The 19,131-nt window shown below is 35.6% G+C and overlaps 1 protein-coding gene and 1 long non-coding RNA gene across 2 annotated transcripts in view; one reads left to right on the top strand and one right to left on the bottom strand.

Annotated features, from left to right (window-relative positions):
* Positions 1-107: 107 nt before the first annotated feature.
* LOC134647400 (hairy/enhancer-of-split related with YRPW motif protein-like) lies at positions 108-17,501 on the top strand. Its single transcript, XM_063501750.1, has 3 exons — positions 108-272; positions 2,428-2,636; positions 16,961-17,501. Exons 1-3 carry the CDS (start codon positions 121-123, stop codon positions 17,473-17,475), a joined length of 876 nt encoding a protein of 291 aa, XP_063357820.1. The 5' UTR covers positions 108-120; the 3' UTR covers positions 17,476-17,501.
* The window catches only part of LOC134647428 (uncharacterized), a 150,255-nt gene continuing 132,579 nt past the window's right edge, over positions 1,456-19,131 (bottom strand). The window contains exon 3 of the long non-coding RNA XR_010096827.1: positions 1,456-1,708. This is a non-coding gene — a long non-coding RNA (uncharacterized LOC134647428). The remainder of the gene's footprint in view (positions 1,709-19,131) is intronic.

Below are 19,131 nucleotides of genomic sequence, written 5' to 3'. Positions count from 1 at the left end.
ACCAATGCCTGTGAGCAAGAAGTGACCTAACTAAACCAAGTGACTAAAATAACTTGTCAACCAACCAATGCCTGTAAACAACCAGTGACTTAACTAACGTGTTCCAACCTGTCTCCGAACATGGATTACCACCACCGCCAGATGGAACAGCAGCAGTGGGGCTACTGGCCGCCTGCGCCTGCGCCGGCGGCGGTCCCGGCTCCCAGGAGCAAACGCGCGCATTCTGAGAGCGAGGATGATGCGTTCTCGGAGGAGAGCAGTAAAGACGCCACGTGAGTACATAGCTTTATCTTATTACTAGCGACCCGCCCCGGCTTCGCACGGGTTAACAAATTATACATAAACCTTCCTCTTGAATCACTCTATCTATTAAAAAACTGTATCAAAATCCGTTGCGTAGTTTTAAAGATCTAAGCATACATAGGGACAGACAGACAGCGGGAAGCGACTTTGTTTTATACTATGTGGTGATATTACCATACAAAAACCAAGATAGAGCCCGTCAATGCTAACTATGCACCAACTTGAACAGAACAAAGCGAGTAGTGTCATAATAAACGTAATATTTTCACATAAATTTGATACTACTGATGACATTTCACACTTTGCAAATGTGATGCAGCGTTAGCGTGGTCAGACTCTCTTTGTGAGGTACGAATAATGATATACCATTGATGGTGACAAAAGGAAGTACAAAAAATAATTCTTTCGTGTTACTTTCGAGTCTAATCGAAATAACATTGTACATAATTATTTGTGACGTTCCACGAGAAAAGGTATTATGGCACTTGGCGCTTACGTTGCATAGCACCGCAATTGTATTGGAGCGGCGTTAATAATAGCGTAGGCGCCAACCGCCATAAGGTACCTTTACCCGTGGGACGTCACATTTAACCACCTAGATTTTTTGCTATCCTGGAAGGCTATTTAAAAGCTTAGACATACTTATATTGAAATGGCTACTTACAATCAAATAAAAATAGTATTTTTTGTCATCGTGAATGGAAAGAAAATTGATACCTAATTTCAGCTCGTGAGGTAAGTTAATAAAATAAATGTAGATCTGCAAAATAAATTCCAATAAGAGTTCGTCGCTCTACATAGAGTGCTACGACCGAAGAGCTACGTGGCTACGAAAACTAAGCGGCTCTATGTTACGTGTTTCTTTTTAGCAATGTTCACTGAAGCACTTTTTAGGGTTCCGTAGCTAAATGGCAAAAAACGGAACCCTTATGGATTCGTCATGTCTGTCTGTCCGTCTGTCCGTCCGTATGTCACAGCCACTTTTCTCCGAAACTATAAGAACTATACTGTTGAAACTTGGTAAGTAGATGTATTCTGTAAACCGCATTAAGATTTGCACACAAAAATAGAAAAAAAAACAATAAATGGGTTCCCCATACTTAGAATTGAAACTCAAAAAATTTTTTTTCATCAAACCCGTATGGGTTTGTGTGGGGTATCTATGGATAGGTCTTCAAAAATGATATTGAGGTTTCTAATATAATTTTTTTCTAAACTGAATAGTTTGCGCGAGAGACACTTCCAAAGTGGTAAAATGTGTGCCCCCCCCCCCCTGTAACTTCTAAATTAAGAGAATGATAAAACTAAAAAAATATATGATGTACATTACCATGCAAACTTCCACCGAAAATTGGTTTGAACGAGATCTAGTACGTAGTTTTTTTTTTAATACGTCATAAATCCCCTAAATACGAAACCCTTCATGGGCGAGTCCGACTCGCACTTGGCCGCTTTTTTTATCAAGCAGAAAAGTTAAAGGAAACAGAAATGTTCATTGTTGATGTACCTATGTTTTCGTATTTTATAATGAAAAATGTGTAAACAGTCCAAAATAAATGCATTTTACTAAATAATTGATGTCGATTGATTTTAAGTCAGTATTTATTTAAACTATCCGTAATCATCCTCGAAATTCACTACTCTTGATATTGTAAAGTTTAAAAACTTTTTGCCGAAGCTTTTTGTCATAATTTTGTTACTTATAAGTATTCTACAAAGTAAGCTTTTATAAATCCGACGCTAAACCCCTATCACTCCGGAAAACAGATAATGCTTATATTCACGTGCTATCATGGATTTCCACTTGCTATAATCCTGTCACACATTCTTTACTTTCATTTTGATGTTTTTAACAAGATTTTTCAGGGATTTTTCAAAATATTTGAATTTATCAGAAGGCCTTAGTCACGTGTTTCAATCAATCAATCAATCAATTCTTTACTCGTTCATCACAGGTACATAAATAGGTGATAACTATTCTAAGGAACAGCCATGATGTGCCGTTTGGCGTACGAAATAACTTCTTATTATCTAACTATATACATTTTTTAACATTAACATTTCGTACGTAACACACACACACACCTACTTCAGTCAATAATTTAAGATTTTTTTATTCTACAGTTCTCCCGGCGGCGATTCCTGTCAACTCATGACGCGCAAGCGCCGCCGAGGCGTCATCGAGAAGAAGCGACGCGATCGCATCAACACCTCCCTTACCGAGCTGAAGAGGCTTGTCCCAGCAGCCTGTGAGAAACAGGGCAGCGCCAAGCTGGAGAAAGCTGAGATACTGCAGTTGACTGTGGACCATCTGAAGATGATACATGCCAAAGGTAAGGCTGTTTCTTTCACCAGCACCAAGTGCCCAGAAAGCTGAAGAATTTTGTGAATCATGAACGCTGAATGCAGACTTAGATACTAAGGGCCACTTGCACCGTTCACTAACCCATCCAGGGCTTGCAACCTTGCGCTTTGACACTGGGGTAACGGTTTAACCGGTTAACCCCGGGTTAGTGGGATGGTGCAAGTGGCCCTTAGCATAGGTAACTTCGATTCCGTTTTGTCTAAAATTCATTGAAATCATTGAACAGTCTGTCTGTTCTTGGTGGCTGTCCGTCGTGAACTGATCTTATTTTGTCGTGTCGTTGTCATGTCTAATTTTGAATTTAAATGTCCGTAGTTCCAAATATGTAGTCAGTCAGTTGGTCGCCACGGAGGTTGGAAACCACGACAATCATATAGGACAAAGTGAAACTGTGTAACCGGATTATAACGCGTAGCATCGTGGGATGCTAGAGGTTATAAGAATTATCCTGGTTTCTAAAATTAGCTGCGGATTAGTTCCAATCACAGAACATATTAAAGAGGTTAGAATGGCTATCGCGCACAGTTAGTATCGGAACCGGTGTCGCCGCTCGTTCCTCTCCACATTTACTAACACTCGCGCAACGGTAGTAAAAAGTAGCTAGCGCCTTGTGTGCGTGGTGAATGAATACGCCTCCTTTAAACAGATTTGACGTCTGACTTCTTAACTGGACGTTATTGTGGCGCAAAAAGACATGTTTACTTCATTTTCGGTCAGCGCAGGCGAGTAGCATGCGAGCGTTTGCTCAAAACCCCGCGGCGACACGTACCCTGCTCGCATCGCCATTCTACAGTGTGGTTCCAATCCAACTATAGGCCGGTACAAACACTTTCAAGTTTACCGTTGCAAACTTTACTTCATTATTGGTATCTAAGTCCAATTATAAGTTCTAACCTACGTAAATAGCTTGTTTATTTTGAACCAGTCGTAAAATGGGTCACAGTTCCTCGGGAAATTACCATTGTCAATTTTAAACCAGTCGTAATATGGGTCACAGTTCCTCGGGAAATTTCCATTGTAGATAAAAAGTATTACTTATTTAAAAAACATAAAAGCATCCGGAATAAAAATAATACTTCAAAAACCGCTATTCCGTCCAAGTCCCGAGATCTGTCACTCACTCTCCATTCATTCACTCAACAACTCATTTCCTTTTCCTCCAAATCAATAAAAGATTTAACGGTTGGCTAAAAACTTAATAAAAATCGTAAAAAAGCAAAAGTAACCGTTCCGTTATCCTGTCTATTGAAAAGTTGCAACTTTTTCGTAACTGTTACTTTTAAGATCTACGTTGAGTGAATTTAATGAAAGTAAGTTTCTTTTCATTGTTCTCAAAAAGTGTATTAATCCGACTAACGAGTATTTTATAAGATCAATAAGTCGTGTTTAATTGGAGCGTATCTCGCGTATATTCAATTATTTAACTTACGTATATGGTATTAGATATTAGACTATATTGTTATAATCCTTTGCATCTTCTAGGAAATTAAAATCTTGAATTTGGGCAATTTGCAAGACAAATTGGAGTTAAGATTTTTGACACACCAAAAAGTCTCTTCAATAATTAGGTATTTTAGGCCTTTTAGTAGGCTGTCTTATCTATAAATACATTTGGTGTCAAGTATTTGTCTCAAACATCGAAACCTCGAAGATAACGGAATAATGACTTGTAAATTAATTTCTCATAAATGTAAGCATTCAAATTATGTAAAATATTCAAAACTTTGAAGAATCTTAATTTCCAAGCGCGTTGATAAAATTTGTTGATAATCTTGTATAACTTTCAAAATTACTGTGTTTTGAAGCGTGATAAATACTTTCATTAGTTGTGGCGTGGTTTAAAAAAAAAACAATTTAATTTAGAAATGAATGTTCATTTGAGGTTAGTTTTTTATGTTGCGTATAATAGAAATTAGGAAAATTTACCATTTATGTCGATCATTATTTTGGTTTTAATAATTGAATATATTTTTTTTACTGCATATAATCATTTATTTTATTAAATTTTACATATAATGCATTTATATCTAGGAAGGTTTTAATAGATATTTCAAGCCATAATCTCCCATAATAAGTATGTTCGTTGTTGGGAAATACGAAATTTTACTCTGCAAATTGTTTTCAAGCGATTTTTCATACATACCTATAGGTATGTATGAAAAATCGTATACGATGTTAGCGTGGTTCTTTCAGAATCGTCTTGAGCAGGTTTTAACTGTTTTTTTTTTTTTCGAAATATAACCATACTAGTCGACACCCAAAATTCCTTAACTACCAACGCTCTCAAATCGGCGTAACCGCCACGATTGTTCCTTGCACATACGTCCCTTCGTAAACGCCGCTGCGCCCGCACATCGGGAGATCGCCGCGCGGTGCGCCCGCGCAGTTCCGTGTTCCCACGGCCCGCTTCCGCATCCGACAGGTGGCAATGTTCGACCACTACAGCGGCAAAAAGGTCGTAACAACCATCGTTTTTGTATTAAAATACTACGTTTCGTAGCGTTAAAGTTCTAATTGAATTCAAAAGTGAACTTGATGTTTAGGTGCTTTTTTGGGCGGTATTTTGTCAATTTGTTATGTGTTAAGATTCGATACGGTTTCAGGATGGTCATAGAAATCATTGTAAAGTTATAGCTTATGGAAAAATGTCACAACATATCAAATGGATTGGCATTTTTTTAGCGTGCCCAAATGTTTCAACAATTACTGGGACATCTTAAAAAAATCTAAAAAGCCTATTTTCTAAGATCATGTTATCTTCTCATTAAAACAAGATGCTTGACTGTGCAAATCAATTATTCTCTTCAATATTTTTCGTTTTTCGTATCTTAATTTCAAAATTAAACACGAGAAGAGGAAAAAGCCATTATCTACTTAATTAGGAAATTGCTCTTCCTTCCTGTAATGTTATTTCACTAATTCACTAATTTAATTTGTACAATAATGTCGGGAAGTGCGGTTAGCCAGATTTTGCGGTTAGGTCGCGGTTCGGTTGACGCCGTAACACATGTGTATTGTCTTTATGGTTAAAGGCCAATACCTTGGCGGTTCGTTTCGGTTGAAAAAAAAACCAGGAATATTAAAACGGCCAGTCTACGGGATGCACATAGGTATGCCATTGAAGAAGATTACAAATAACATCGTAATCTCCTCGCAAATGCGAGTTGCGGAAAGTTTTAATAAAGTTTGAAATGTTCTCGGAAATTTCAGGAATCTTTCATATGATATTAATGAAAACGGATGATTTCGATTTTATTTTAGTATTTCCATTATATGGATAAAGTAGGTACACAGGTTTTACAATGAAGTAACTGCTTGAATTACAAAATATTCTGATTTTGATAATCGTTGCTAACAAATATTGTCAGTCAAAATTTTTCAAACATCAAACATCAACATTTATTCAGCAAATAGGCCACAAGGGCACTTTTACACGTCAACATGGAATTTACATACAAGCAAAAAAAAAACATATCAGCAATTATAAAATACATCTAAGCCGCAAATATCAAATCAAACTAAAATATTACATAGAGATGTATAAAGTCTCTAAATGTTGAATTATAAAAAAAAACTATAATAATATGTAGTATTAAAAAAAAAACACAAAGATACAAAAACTATAATATAAAAATATTTAGAGGTGTTAAATTGAATATGTATATAGTTAATCAAATTATCATTAGAGATGTATTAATATGTATAATTGCTCAGTGAGTAGACTTATTTAGTATGTAATTAGGAATTACAAGCACACAACGTTAAATATCAATGATTAAAGAAAATGAAAATTAAAGGACATAATATGTCACAGGGGAATAATTTTATTAAGACAGTTAAAGGTGACTTTGTGGGGTGAAATTCATTTTGTTCGTAATTGCTTGTAAAATTACAACGTTTAGGTACTCAAAGCAAACAACAAGCAACAAATTTTATGTTCTTGTTTCAAAATCACACATTACGTTAATATTAATGTGCCGATTTCTCATACATAATGTAAAGGTTACCAAATAGAACGCTAGATGGCGTTTTATAGAATAGAGCTGTTTCTACATCGGGCGAACGAAAATTTTACGATATTTTGTATACAGTGTTGAGTAATTAGTTTTTAATATAAGCTATATTTGTGACTGTACGTGCTTTGATTGTTTCAACTGAACATGACACACACACACATATATATTATAATTCCATATAAACATAATAATCAATCACCCTTTTTAAGGTGATTAGGAATACATTATAACATCATCTTCATCTTCCTCGCGTTGTCATGGGAGCCTAGGGGTCCGCTTGGCAACTAATCCCAAGAATTGGCGGAGGCACTAGTTTTTTACGAAAGCGACTGCCATCTGACCTTCCAACCCAGAGGGTAAACTAGGCCTTATTGGAATTAGTCCGGTTTCCTCACGATGTTTTCCTTCACCGAAATACATCATCACCTCATACCAAAATAACCATTAGTAATCAAAGTATTCTACCCTAAAGTATGGATTTACCTCCACCAAATCAATCACTCATCCTTATCTTAACTTTGAGTCATGACACTAGTTGCATATAACTTGTTTTGTCTCTCGTATTTATATAGACTTACCGTTCGTTTTTTGTCCCTTTTGCTTTGCCATATCGCTTCTATTATCATTTCTATTAATTTTAAGTTTAGGTTAGGATTACGTTTTGTATGCTATGTCGCAGAACTCATAGACAGCCAGCTGTACTGTATTGCCGTTACTTGATGTGGCTGAACAGGATTAGTGACACTCGCGGTAATGAGTTTGTTACGCCCACTTAATATTGTGTTGTCCATCTTCTAGTTTAACTTTTCCCATGGTGCGACCATGCCATGCCATGCTTATGCAGTTTTAGTTTCGCACGTCGCCGCTGGCGCTAGCAGTTGCAGGCAAGCGTTGACGCATGGTATGGTCGCGTTCATAATTTCTCGTCTATTATAAATTTTTGTCTATGTTTATGTTTTTCTTTTCTTTTTGTTTTGTTTGTATTCATAATTCGTTTTCATGTATAATTTTTTGTATTCTCTGTTTTCTTATTTACTTCTTCTGTGTATCTTTTTCAAATGTTTTAATATGTATCTTTTTTTGTGTTATCTGTCGTGGCATCACCGAATGGGCCCTACGGAAGACCAGCGCTGGCTTTATAGCTAGCATTATGCTGAGTTGGGTCCATTTCGTGATGCACACTTATTGTTCTCTTCTGTTCTTGCTGTTGTTGTCTGTACATGTTCGTACATGTTTTGTGAACGTCACGAATAAAAATCTTTTATCTTTATCTTTTATCTTTATCCATTTCAAAAACACCCGACCACAAACTTCTTGTCCCCTTAGAAAAAATGCCCACATATGGTCACACTTCCTGGTTTTTTCTACTTTTCTACCGCCAGGTGCCTACCTGAGACCCTGGGGTCCATTAAAGGGCCATCGCGGTCAACAATGGGTTCATTAAAGCGGGAAATACAATTCAAAAGCGTTTAAAGTTACATTTTGAGGTTATAGCGTTTAGGTTTAGCGCTTTTTTGTCGTGTGAAGCTGGGAACTTGAGATGGGCAGTCCGGAAATAATAGATTATTTTACCAATTATAATTTCAAAGACAAGTTTTTTTAATGTATTTTTTTAAAGTCATGCTAAACATTGCACCTTATGTTCATTATTTATGTCGATATGAATTTTGCTGAGTAAATCTCCTACTTTTAAGAAAGCGACGTAATCGCGTACTTATATCAAATTAATTTGATTTTATTAAATATTAAAAATATTAAATATTAAAAATTATAATATTTAAAAATAATTTAAAACTAAGCACCTATGACGTTTCGTGCTAATGGTGCTTTAATAAGTATCGTTTTAGTTTAATTAATAATAATAAACATTTTGAAAGTTTAATTCAATACCTACTTAAATATAGGTACATATCTACATATTTAAAAACCTTACCCCTAACCAATACCTAACCATATTGAAATCTGCCTTATCTATATCTTTCACTCGCCCTTCAATATGTAAAAATTGACTATAATGACCATATTGCAGTTATCTTATCACAGTCCGGGGTCGAACCTACGTCCGTGGGAACGACCCGCCCCACCCTGTCCCAGCGGGGATGATAGCCCTTGCGAATTGTTTGTATGGGAAACTCGGATTAGAGTGGGATTTCACTTGTAAACTAGTTTTATTGTGCAGAATATTAAAAAAAAACCGGCCAAGTGCGAGTCGGACTCGCGCACGGAGGGTTCCGCACCATCAAAAAAAATAGAGCAAAACAAGCAAAAAAACGGTCACCCATCCAAGTACTGACCCCGCCCGACGTTGCTTAACTTCGGTCAAAAATCACGTTTGTTTGGGAGCCCCACTTAAATCATTATTTTATTCTGTTTTTAGTATTTGTTGTTATAGCGGCAACAGAAATACACAATCTGTGAAAATTTCAACTGTCTAGCTATCACGGTTCGTGAGATACAGCCTGGTGACAGACGGACGGACGGACAGCGGAGTCTTAGTAATAGGGTCCCGTTTTTACCCTTTGGGTACGGAACCCTAAAAATATTGGTTTTTGCATAAAGTCGTACTAAAGATCGTATGGTGTTATTAAGAAGACCAACAGCTATCAAATCGAATTAATTTCCCCCGTGGAAACAAATATATTTTTGGTAACTTATTTCAGGTAGGTATATTTTAAAAATTTCCACTAGTTATGTTTGTTGAAAGCATGACTTTATGTCAAAGTTAATATTGACTTAAGAATTGTCTAATGGCATGCTTTTAGTAATATCAGAAAACTGTTTTAAACCTACGTATAAGTAATGTTAGACTACAGATGTCTTAGCCTCGAAACTATTAATAGAAATTAATATAATAAATGGACCCAAATTTCAGTCCGAAGAATATGACAAAAGAAAGCCTTATTGAATAAAGAATCTGATAAAAATGTTACTATCCCTTTTGGCTATCGCTTTTATCCGAAATAATTAAATTAATGCTTTTTCTATCACCCTTTTTGGCTTTTTGTTAATATAATAAAAACTGTAGGTACCTACAGCTTTTTTTATTTGCAAATGTTTTGAAAGATAAAGGTACATGTCAGTGTTTAAATATTTGATTATATTCCAATGGCAATGCTGAATTAATTGTTCAAAGAATACTTATGTAAACAGAAAGTACGCGGTTGCGAAAGTTTAATTATGTCTAAAATGGCTTCAAATGCCTAATTGATCTTAAAGATTCTATTTAGAATCAGACGACACCAGTATTAGGTACGACAGCAGTATTGTAGCGGTTCAACTGTAATGCTGCATACTGCATTATTGCCGCAAATGTCAAATAAATAAATAAATATTTTAGGACATTCTTACACAGATTGACTAAGTCCCACAGTAAGCTCAAGAAGGCTTGTGTTGTGGGTACTCAGAAAACGATATAAATATAATACACACAAATACATAAACACCCAAGACTCCGGAACAAATATCTGTGCTCATCACACAAATAAATGCCCTTACCGGGATTCGAACCCAGGACCGCAGCTTCACAGACAGGGTCACTACCCACTAGGCCAGACCAGTCACCAAATTAAATATAATTTTTCCGAAAAAATACGTTTTTGACGTGGTGGGACGGCCGCCCTGATTGGGTAGAAAATATACCAATCAATCTCTACTAAAATATCTGGTTTATAAAAGCAGAGCTTAGCAAAAACCAATCTCGGTTCACTCATCTTTGGACCTTAGGTGAAACGAGTAACACACCTACTATTAATTGCACTTAGGCATACTGACTGTAACATGTAGAGCAAAGGGCCCTTAACCGCAAAGAGGGTAGAGCCCTAAAGGAAACGTCCAATCTCGACGTAACCGTACTAGGGTTGTTCTGTGGTGAGGCCCTTTATGCCCTCGTCAAGGGGCCTGTAACCAACACGTCAAAATTGGTACTCTCTTCTTATTAAAATCTTAGCGTTTATAACTGTTGCATCCTCACCGCGTCTAACCACTCAGTTGCTTCTGGTAACTAGAGCTACCAACTTTGAACGCCTACAAATTGCTTCTGGTAGCCAGAGCTACCAGACGACCATTGTACGATTTTTGATTTTTTATCTGTGAGTGGCGGCTTAGAAGCGGTTTAAACTATGTTCCGAGCATAGACAAATAACATGGCAATACAGAAAAAAAAAATTAGCCAACATGATAAAATAAAAATATTTTAAACAGCTGTCGGTTTCAAAGTTGTGCGAAAGTGAAGTTGCGGAAAAGTGGTCGGTGTTTTAAAAATGCCGTAAGTATTTTTAATTACTCTTTTACTATCTAAATTTTATACCAAACGATTATGTATTTATCTAACTAACAGATAGAATGTATATTTCAGTTCTAATGTAGAATTATGAATTACTATCTCACTTCAAAGTAGTTAAACGGTGATTTTTTTCGGTTACTTGCGATTGAAATAAGATAAGACTTTGAAGAATAAGTCATATTTTTCAAATAAAATATTGTTATTTAAATAGTCTAAATATAAAGTTTCATTTATAATCATAAAATCATTTAAACCTGTGATATGTTATACAGGATTAGCGAAAGAAACAATTGTAAGTATGTGCCGGGCGGCTGGTAACTCTAGCTACCAAAAGCAATTTAGCGAACGTCTCGCTCGGACGTCGTAAGGCATGAGGCACACTAGACGCTTTGCGTGCCCGTGTGGTACATTCTTGTTATGTGTTCCTACTAATGTTTCAACTACTAAGATTGTGTTTTGGGGAAACCTGACATTATTTGCACATGGTTATTGGTATATCTTTTATTAGTGCATGGTCATATACAGGGTGTCCCCAGACTATGTCACATGAAGGAAAAGTACCTTAAATAACGTAGATAAGAATATGACGGTGACTGAAAATAATGTCTGCATACTTTTTCGAATGCTGGACCTACCTGTGCCTAACGCACTCTGTGTGCCCCGACCCTAATCACCAGCGGCGGCCATTTTTTCAACATGGCGGCCAGTCCTACCGGCGTCGGATCAGGTGTTGCGGGTGTTTTTATATCGGCTTTGTTTATTTACGTTTAAATTAGTGTAATTCCGTATTTAGCAGTTTTCTTTTGTGTAATATGGTTTTGTTCTAACATTCTGTGATTAATGATGTGAAAAATTTATAGTGAAAATGTGATATTGTGTTGTTTTTGATCGGCAAAAGAACCCGAAACTGCGGTGGTACGTAATACTTTCTTGTTATTTACTTGTAAAATCGTAATGAAAGCGATAATTGCAAACTGTGACTATTCTAATTAAAGATTATTAGTTACTTGTTCTTATTAGAACTATATTTCCGTACTTGAGTCTCTTTAACCATTCAAAAATACATCATGAATCAACGAAACATTTCGATCCGTCCTGCGTATTTCTTGCGTGACGTGTCATAAAATGAAATGATGTTTATTTAAGGATTTTTAATATACACTTATATGGTATTTGGTACTAAATAAAAGAAGAACTAATCTACTTTTTTTTACGATACTAAAAAATAGGTGTTATCGCTTTAGTTTTTTTTTTTAAATACATCTCTGCTTGAAGGTTTCGACTTTTTTAGTGTGTCAAGTTTACGCATTTTTTATAATTATTTTTATTTTAATTACCCATACATTAAGCAACGGAATCAGATTCCTTGTTTTATTAACTATTCTGTGTAAAAAAATCATAGCAAATGGTTCATTAGACGCCAATTAATTAATTTTTCAATAAAACACTGCATCGCGCGGACATTGGCTTAAAAACGCGAAGCAATTTACGCTACAATTTTTGAAATCCAAAAGCAACTGAGTGGCTAATGAAAAACCGTACTATTACGTAATTTCACTCATATTAATGCGAAAATTAAGGATCTGTTCACGATCTGTCTATTACCCTTTAAATACGGCTAAACGCCCACTTAACTCATTTTCAAGAAACTTGGCACGAAGTAAGCTTAAGCCTCGATGATAGACATAAATTAAAATATGCCTAACAACATAATAATATTTTAGGTTAAACCTTTAAGCTACACGTACAGTAAGTAGCATAGATAACTGAATCCCCCGGCAAGCACGTTTCTATGCAGGGTCAGTTATCTCTGCAGCTTAATCTACATTCTAAAAATAGATAACTAATGGTAAAAAGTCGTACAAATTACGCAGCACAATAATTTTAACATAACTATTCCATTTTACCCCTTACCACCCGGTGTCACCCTATTTCACAGACAGAAATTTCATAGAATGTCGTTTCTCAGAAATTATTTCATATATTATTTGGATCATATACTTTCAGTTCCAATATTATTGTTTCATAGACTATTTACTTGGTTGAAACATATTTCACAGAAATTCAGTTGAATGTATATTACTATCAAACTTTTTAAATTTAGAAACGTATCAAACAGTAGAATTATGTTTCGTGTATTCTTGTTTCGTAGACACAGATTTCATAGATTGTTGTTTCATAGGAATTGTTTAATATAATATTTAGTTAGAGTATTTTCTTTTCAAATATTATTATTTCAGAACTTATGCACTCCATTTAAATTTATTGAAAAGGAACTCAATGCAAAGAATTGTAATATTAGAACTGCGACCTCCGCAGAAACAAACTGTTGCCTGAAAAGTAGGTTAGGTTAGAACTGCGACCCCCGCAGAAAAAAACTGTTGCCAGAAAAGTAGGTTAGGTTAGGTTAGAACTGCAACCACCGCAGAAAAAAGTGTTGCCAGAAAAGTAGGTTAGGTTAGGTTAGAACTGCGACCCCTGCGGAAACAAACTGTTGCCAGAAAAGTAGGTTAGGTTAGGTTAGAACTGCGACCCCTGCGGAAACGAACTGCTGCCAGAAAAGTAGGTTAGGTTAGGTTAGAACTGCGACCACCGCAGAAAAAAACTGTTGCCAGAAAAATAGGTCAGGTTAGGTTAGAACTGCGACCCCTGCGGAAACAAACTGTTGCCAGAAATGTAGGTTAGGTTAGGTTAGAACTGCGACTCCCGCAGAAACAAACTGTTCTGTTCTGTTCTGTGCAGCAAAGATCTATGATTTATTTTTTGACAAAGTAAGTATTGAGTTACTGAGCCTTCTATGAAATGAAAATATTAAGTCAATAAAATGAGAAACAAAATTCTATGAATATGCAGGCTTGGAAACAAGTTTTATATAAACTTAACATTACAAGGAATAATAATATATGACCTGAAATTTTATGACATGAATTTCGAAACATTAATTTTCTGAACTTTTAAAAATCTACAAATACAGCTTCTACAATGTAAGTGCACTGGAAGTTGATCATTCTATGAAATGATAATATGAGAAACATTTTCTATGAAGCACAATTCTACGAAAATGTAGTATATGAAACAACGTACAACCCTTACCACCCTTTTCCTCAAGTAAAAACTACTAATCTACATCCATATTAAACGATCACGCGTCAATTCCACACAATGACAAGCGGAAATTGTGCCAGCCCTAGTTTCAAGTTCTTATTGCTTGGGAATAAGGTCGAGTTTGGCACAGAAAATATTCTAATGCAAGGGTTGTCACACCTGCGCGCCAAAAAACAAACAATATTAAGGAAGGAAGAGGCGGACAAAGACTAACTCGGAATTTGGGGATACAGTAAAAAAGTTTATAAAATGAAATGAAGAAATATCCATTGTCATTATTTGACCCGACCTGAGATTCGAAGTAATGTAACCTATTAAAATATTATCATTATTCAAAAGCATGTGGTTATTAATCGCATTTAATTTATAAGCCTACATTAGCAACGTGCCAAAGAAATTTTCAAAAATTACAAAGTTCTCATGATTAAAATACTCAATTTTTTTTCTGCACGTTTATTGCCAGCTCGTTTCGATTTCTGTAACACTTGAAATAGACGCAAATGAGTGACGTAAATGTCAAATGAAACAAGAACATTGAGTAAATAATCTCTAATATATATAAACGGGGACTTTGTAACTGGAAACTTGCATGAAAATTTTCTCACTAAAGTGCCCAAAAGAATTCGGAAGTTTTTAAAAAGTTCTGCATCTTGCATATTACGAGTATATTGCTAGCCTACATTATTTCTCAAACTATTTTGTTAAGTAGCCCTATTTATATATTTTTAAACTTAATATTCTACCATTACCTTAATATGGCTTACAGTTTAATAAAGACTCATAAAAAAAGACTTAAACCCAAGGAATGTTCGCGAAAACAAAAATAGAAATGACAAAACCTCACCTAATTGAATCGTTGTTTTGCCATAATTAATTTCAAAGCTTGTCAGACATGTCCATTCAAACCTACGTAAACTCACCCTTGAGTTATCATTTAATAAGCCTGAGCAAATTTGGCACTTAGCAGTTTAATTTAAATGTAATCTGGGATCTTTTTATTGGTCAATAAAAGGAATTAGTGTCAGCCCATAATACTACAATTTAAATTGAGATTACTTTTGAACTTTACAGGGCTTTTTCTGTAGGTCAGAGTCAAAGTGACTGCTATTTTATATAGACTTACACCCTAATATACTACAAATTCCCTAGAATAAGTTTACTTAGATTTTTACCCATTATTTTTTTTAGACTCATTATTTAATATTGGTTTAAACTTTTACATGTTATTTTTACGCAAATAGTCCCGTTTATAACTCTCTATCTTTCTTTGATCTGACATTCTTCAAATATCCTATCATTGATCTGACATTCTTCAAATATCCTATCATTGATCTGACATTCTTCAAATATCCTATCATTGATCTGACATTCTTCAAATATCCTATCATTGATCTGACATTCTTCAAATATCCTATCATCGACATCTCGCCAAAAACATAAAGTTAAACGTAGCTATCCCATTTCCAAATCACGCAAAGGGACAATCGAGAAAAGTGGCCGCTACTTTTTACGTGAGTGAGTTACTTTTTTACGATTTTACTATGTGACGCTATTTTTTAACGCGTCTGACAATGCTAAGTAGCCAATGTTTACCATGATAAGTATGATAAAGTTTGATAACTTATTAGCTGTTAACTCAACGGTATATAACTAATACAAATTTTGCAGGCTATTAAAGTAGATATCATACGCGTCACGTCCCCGTAAAGTAAATCTTTTTGTGGAATGCCCCCAAACCTCACCCTGGCCCGGTGGCCCACTGCCCCGACCAGCACGCATGACCCCCAAATCATCAATGAACCTGTTTTTACACATACCAACTCCCATTGATCGGAAGGGGACCAGAGCTCATTTTACCCTGGCCATCCGTACGGAAGACGTCCGGAAACTGGAGGGGTCCCGTTACACTTCTAACCTCTCTTTTTAATCTTTAGATTTTTATATTCTTGTCCTTTTCTAGAACTTGTTGCGTAAGGGTTGAGAGTTCTTGAATTTGGTTTTTGTTCGTTTTCTTTTTATATGCAAATTCTGGTAACATCTGGAAAGGGATCTTGTTAGTAGTATACATATAAAAAGTTAAAAACTGTCTCCCTTAAAACGATCTTAGTTTTAATAGCCACGAGCTAGTAGCAAATGCATAACGTACCCAGCTTGCACTCTTTATATAATTTTAATTAAGTTGGAATAAATTTGATTTAGGCCAATCATGTACTAAGAGTTGGATTCGTCGCACTGGTTACGATTTCAATTTTCGCGACACGATTTTAGAATCGCGCTGTAATACATATTTTTGTCGTATTTGCGCGCACTGACATAATTATAAACACATACGTTGCATTTCTGCGACAAAATTATCCCACGACAAATATCGTAGTGCGCGCTTGGCCTTAGAGAGGTATTTCCCTGTTCAGTTAAGATTTTTTCCCTACATTTGTCAACCAATAAACTTCGTGATCGTGATCAGAATAATGATAAAATGATACAACAATATTTTGGACGAAAGGTATAGATCGTTGGTAAAAGTAAAGGTATAGACTGTTAACTTGAGTTTAGTATTTTTATGCAGCTAATAAAAATACATGTGCAGAAAATGATAATTACTTAGCTATGCACATAATTTATATTTTTTACTGTAACGGTCAGCACTTACAAAAAGTAACGACTATGTCTGGCTCACCCAAGCATGTCTCTTTTATAACCTCTCCAAACGTCACCGATAATTTCATGCGATTTGCAATAAGTACATTGCGGCATTTGGTCGATCGATTGAGTTCATTTCTCCTACTTAGCCAGCAATAATCGAAAATCGCATGATATTGTTGCTACGTCTGTAGAAGCGTTTAGTAGAACTCGTACACCGAACATAACTAACTCCCCCCTTCTTTACAGGTCTCGACACGTTCGCGTACGACCCCCAGCGATACGCCATGGACTACCACAGCATCGGCTTTAGAGAGTGCGCGGCCGAGGTGGCTCGCTACCTCGTCAGCTGCGAAGGCCTCGACATCCAAGACCCTTTGCGATTACGCCTCATGAGCCATTTACAGTGCTTCGCGGCACAAAGGGAACTGGCAGCTAAATCCACCAACTGGGGATACCCTCAATACCCCACACCGGTACATCCCCAAGCTCAAACTCAACATGGTTATACGGAGCTAAGACCTGAAGCAACAACCTCGACAGCGACGACAACTGTTGCTGCACCTATGGCTGTAGCAGCTCCGCTATCCGCCCCTCCATCGTACCCCCACTACCCCGCCCCTCCAGCACCTCCAGCAGGCCCCCACCCCGCGCCCCCTGTACCTCATTATCCTACTCCGTATCCTCACCAGCCTACTCATAACCAGTATTCGCAGAACAGCTCCAAACCTTATAGACCTTGGGGTGCGGAGTTAGCTTATTAGATTGTGGATATTACTGATTAAGTTTACTCCATATTGGAGTTGATGAGGTATAGTCACATGTATACCTACCTTTCAAAAATGTAGTCCAAGAGGTACTTACTTGTAAATGTCAGGTAAACATTAATTTGTTTGCTGACAGCCGTTTCAATATTTGATTCCTAAAATTATTTTAGCAATAAATATTTAAGGCAACTATTGGGGGCATAACACTTTAAACTGTCGTGTTTTGTACACATGTTTAATGATATGAACGAGTCCACCGTGAATTAAATATCATTATTATCATTAAATATTGGGGACATAAAAAATCATCAGACGTCTGTCTTGTCATTATTAATGTTCCGTAGAAAACCAGTCAAACTATGTAGAGTCTATGCGGAAAGAGAAGAGTCGTGGAATGTATGAAGCCCAATACATTCTACGACTCTTCTCTTTCCGCACAGACTCTAATAGGTACTTATTTGAAATTATCGGTCGATATAAGGAATAATAATTAAATAAGGTACCTACATTGTGTCATTCTATTTGAAAATGACCAATTCTAAGGTCTCGTTCATATCTCGCTCATAAATTGAACGCAATATTTGTGTCATCTATCAACTTATTGACTATTTTAAGCCCTCAAAAGATTGTTGTATTTATAAGTCTTCTTAGTCTGACAGAGCCCTATTGGAATGACAAGCAGTCTTATTAGGACAATATTTAATACGCCTACATATTTTATTAAGTGCTTTAAGGTAAAACAGACTTTTTATTGATGATACTTAGCAATGTCTTTCCTTTATATGATTATTCATAAAATAAACTTGAAATGTATTTTTGTGAACTCCAATAGTCGTCTTTAGAAGTACGTTTTCTAAACAAAGATTTAACATAATTTAAAGGCTGACCCGATTTTACAACTAAATGAAAGAACATTTACATACTTAGGAGCTTATTCTAATTGTGCTTATGGATTTTGATCTGGATATGATCTGTCAGTGTCAAAAGTGACATTTTATCAACCAGAAACGTCACTTGACACTGACAGATCACATCAAACAGTGTTGTTGGCGATCTCAGAGTTTTAAAATACGTTTGTAACTGTACTGTTTGTAAAGATAGTATGGAGATATATGATAAGTTGTGTGATAGCAATATAGTATATCATAGATTTAAGAAGTCACTAGCATATTGGGACCAAATGAGAAGCTTTAATTTTCAATAATACGATTGTATTACTTTTATTTTGTGCTGTTACTGCATAAGTATTGCGAAAAAATAACAACAAGAAAAAATTGCATAAATGAAAAAAAAAACTTAAAATAGCAAAATATCTTCGTAAATAAAATAAAATACGTAAAAGCGGTTGTGAAAGAAGCTATTATTGATAAGTATGTGTTTGGATTTGTATATATCGGTTTGACGTAAATTGGGTATGTCTTATGTAAATTTTACTTGTAAATAAACAGAATTAAATTATTTTGACAATTTATTTTATCTTTCATTGTAGATAAATTCTCCTAAGTCTCAATCCCTATACAATTTTTCACACAACTTGAGTACGGTGACAGTCTGCAATTCATTACATATTTTGGGTTTTAAAGTTATAAATAAAAAATAGAAAGGGCTATTTATTAAAGATTAATACAAGTAATATGTAACAAATAATAAAAA

This window comes from Cydia amplana, chromosome 4 (assembly GCF_948474715.1).
Source record: "Cydia amplana chromosome 4, ilCydAmpl1.1, whole genome shotgun sequence".
Taxonomy (NCBI): domain Eukaryota; kingdom Metazoa; phylum Arthropoda; class Insecta; order Lepidoptera; family Tortricidae; genus Cydia; species Cydia amplana.
Note: the sequence above shows the minus strand (reverse complement) of the source record. Positions and strands in the feature narration are given on the sequence as shown.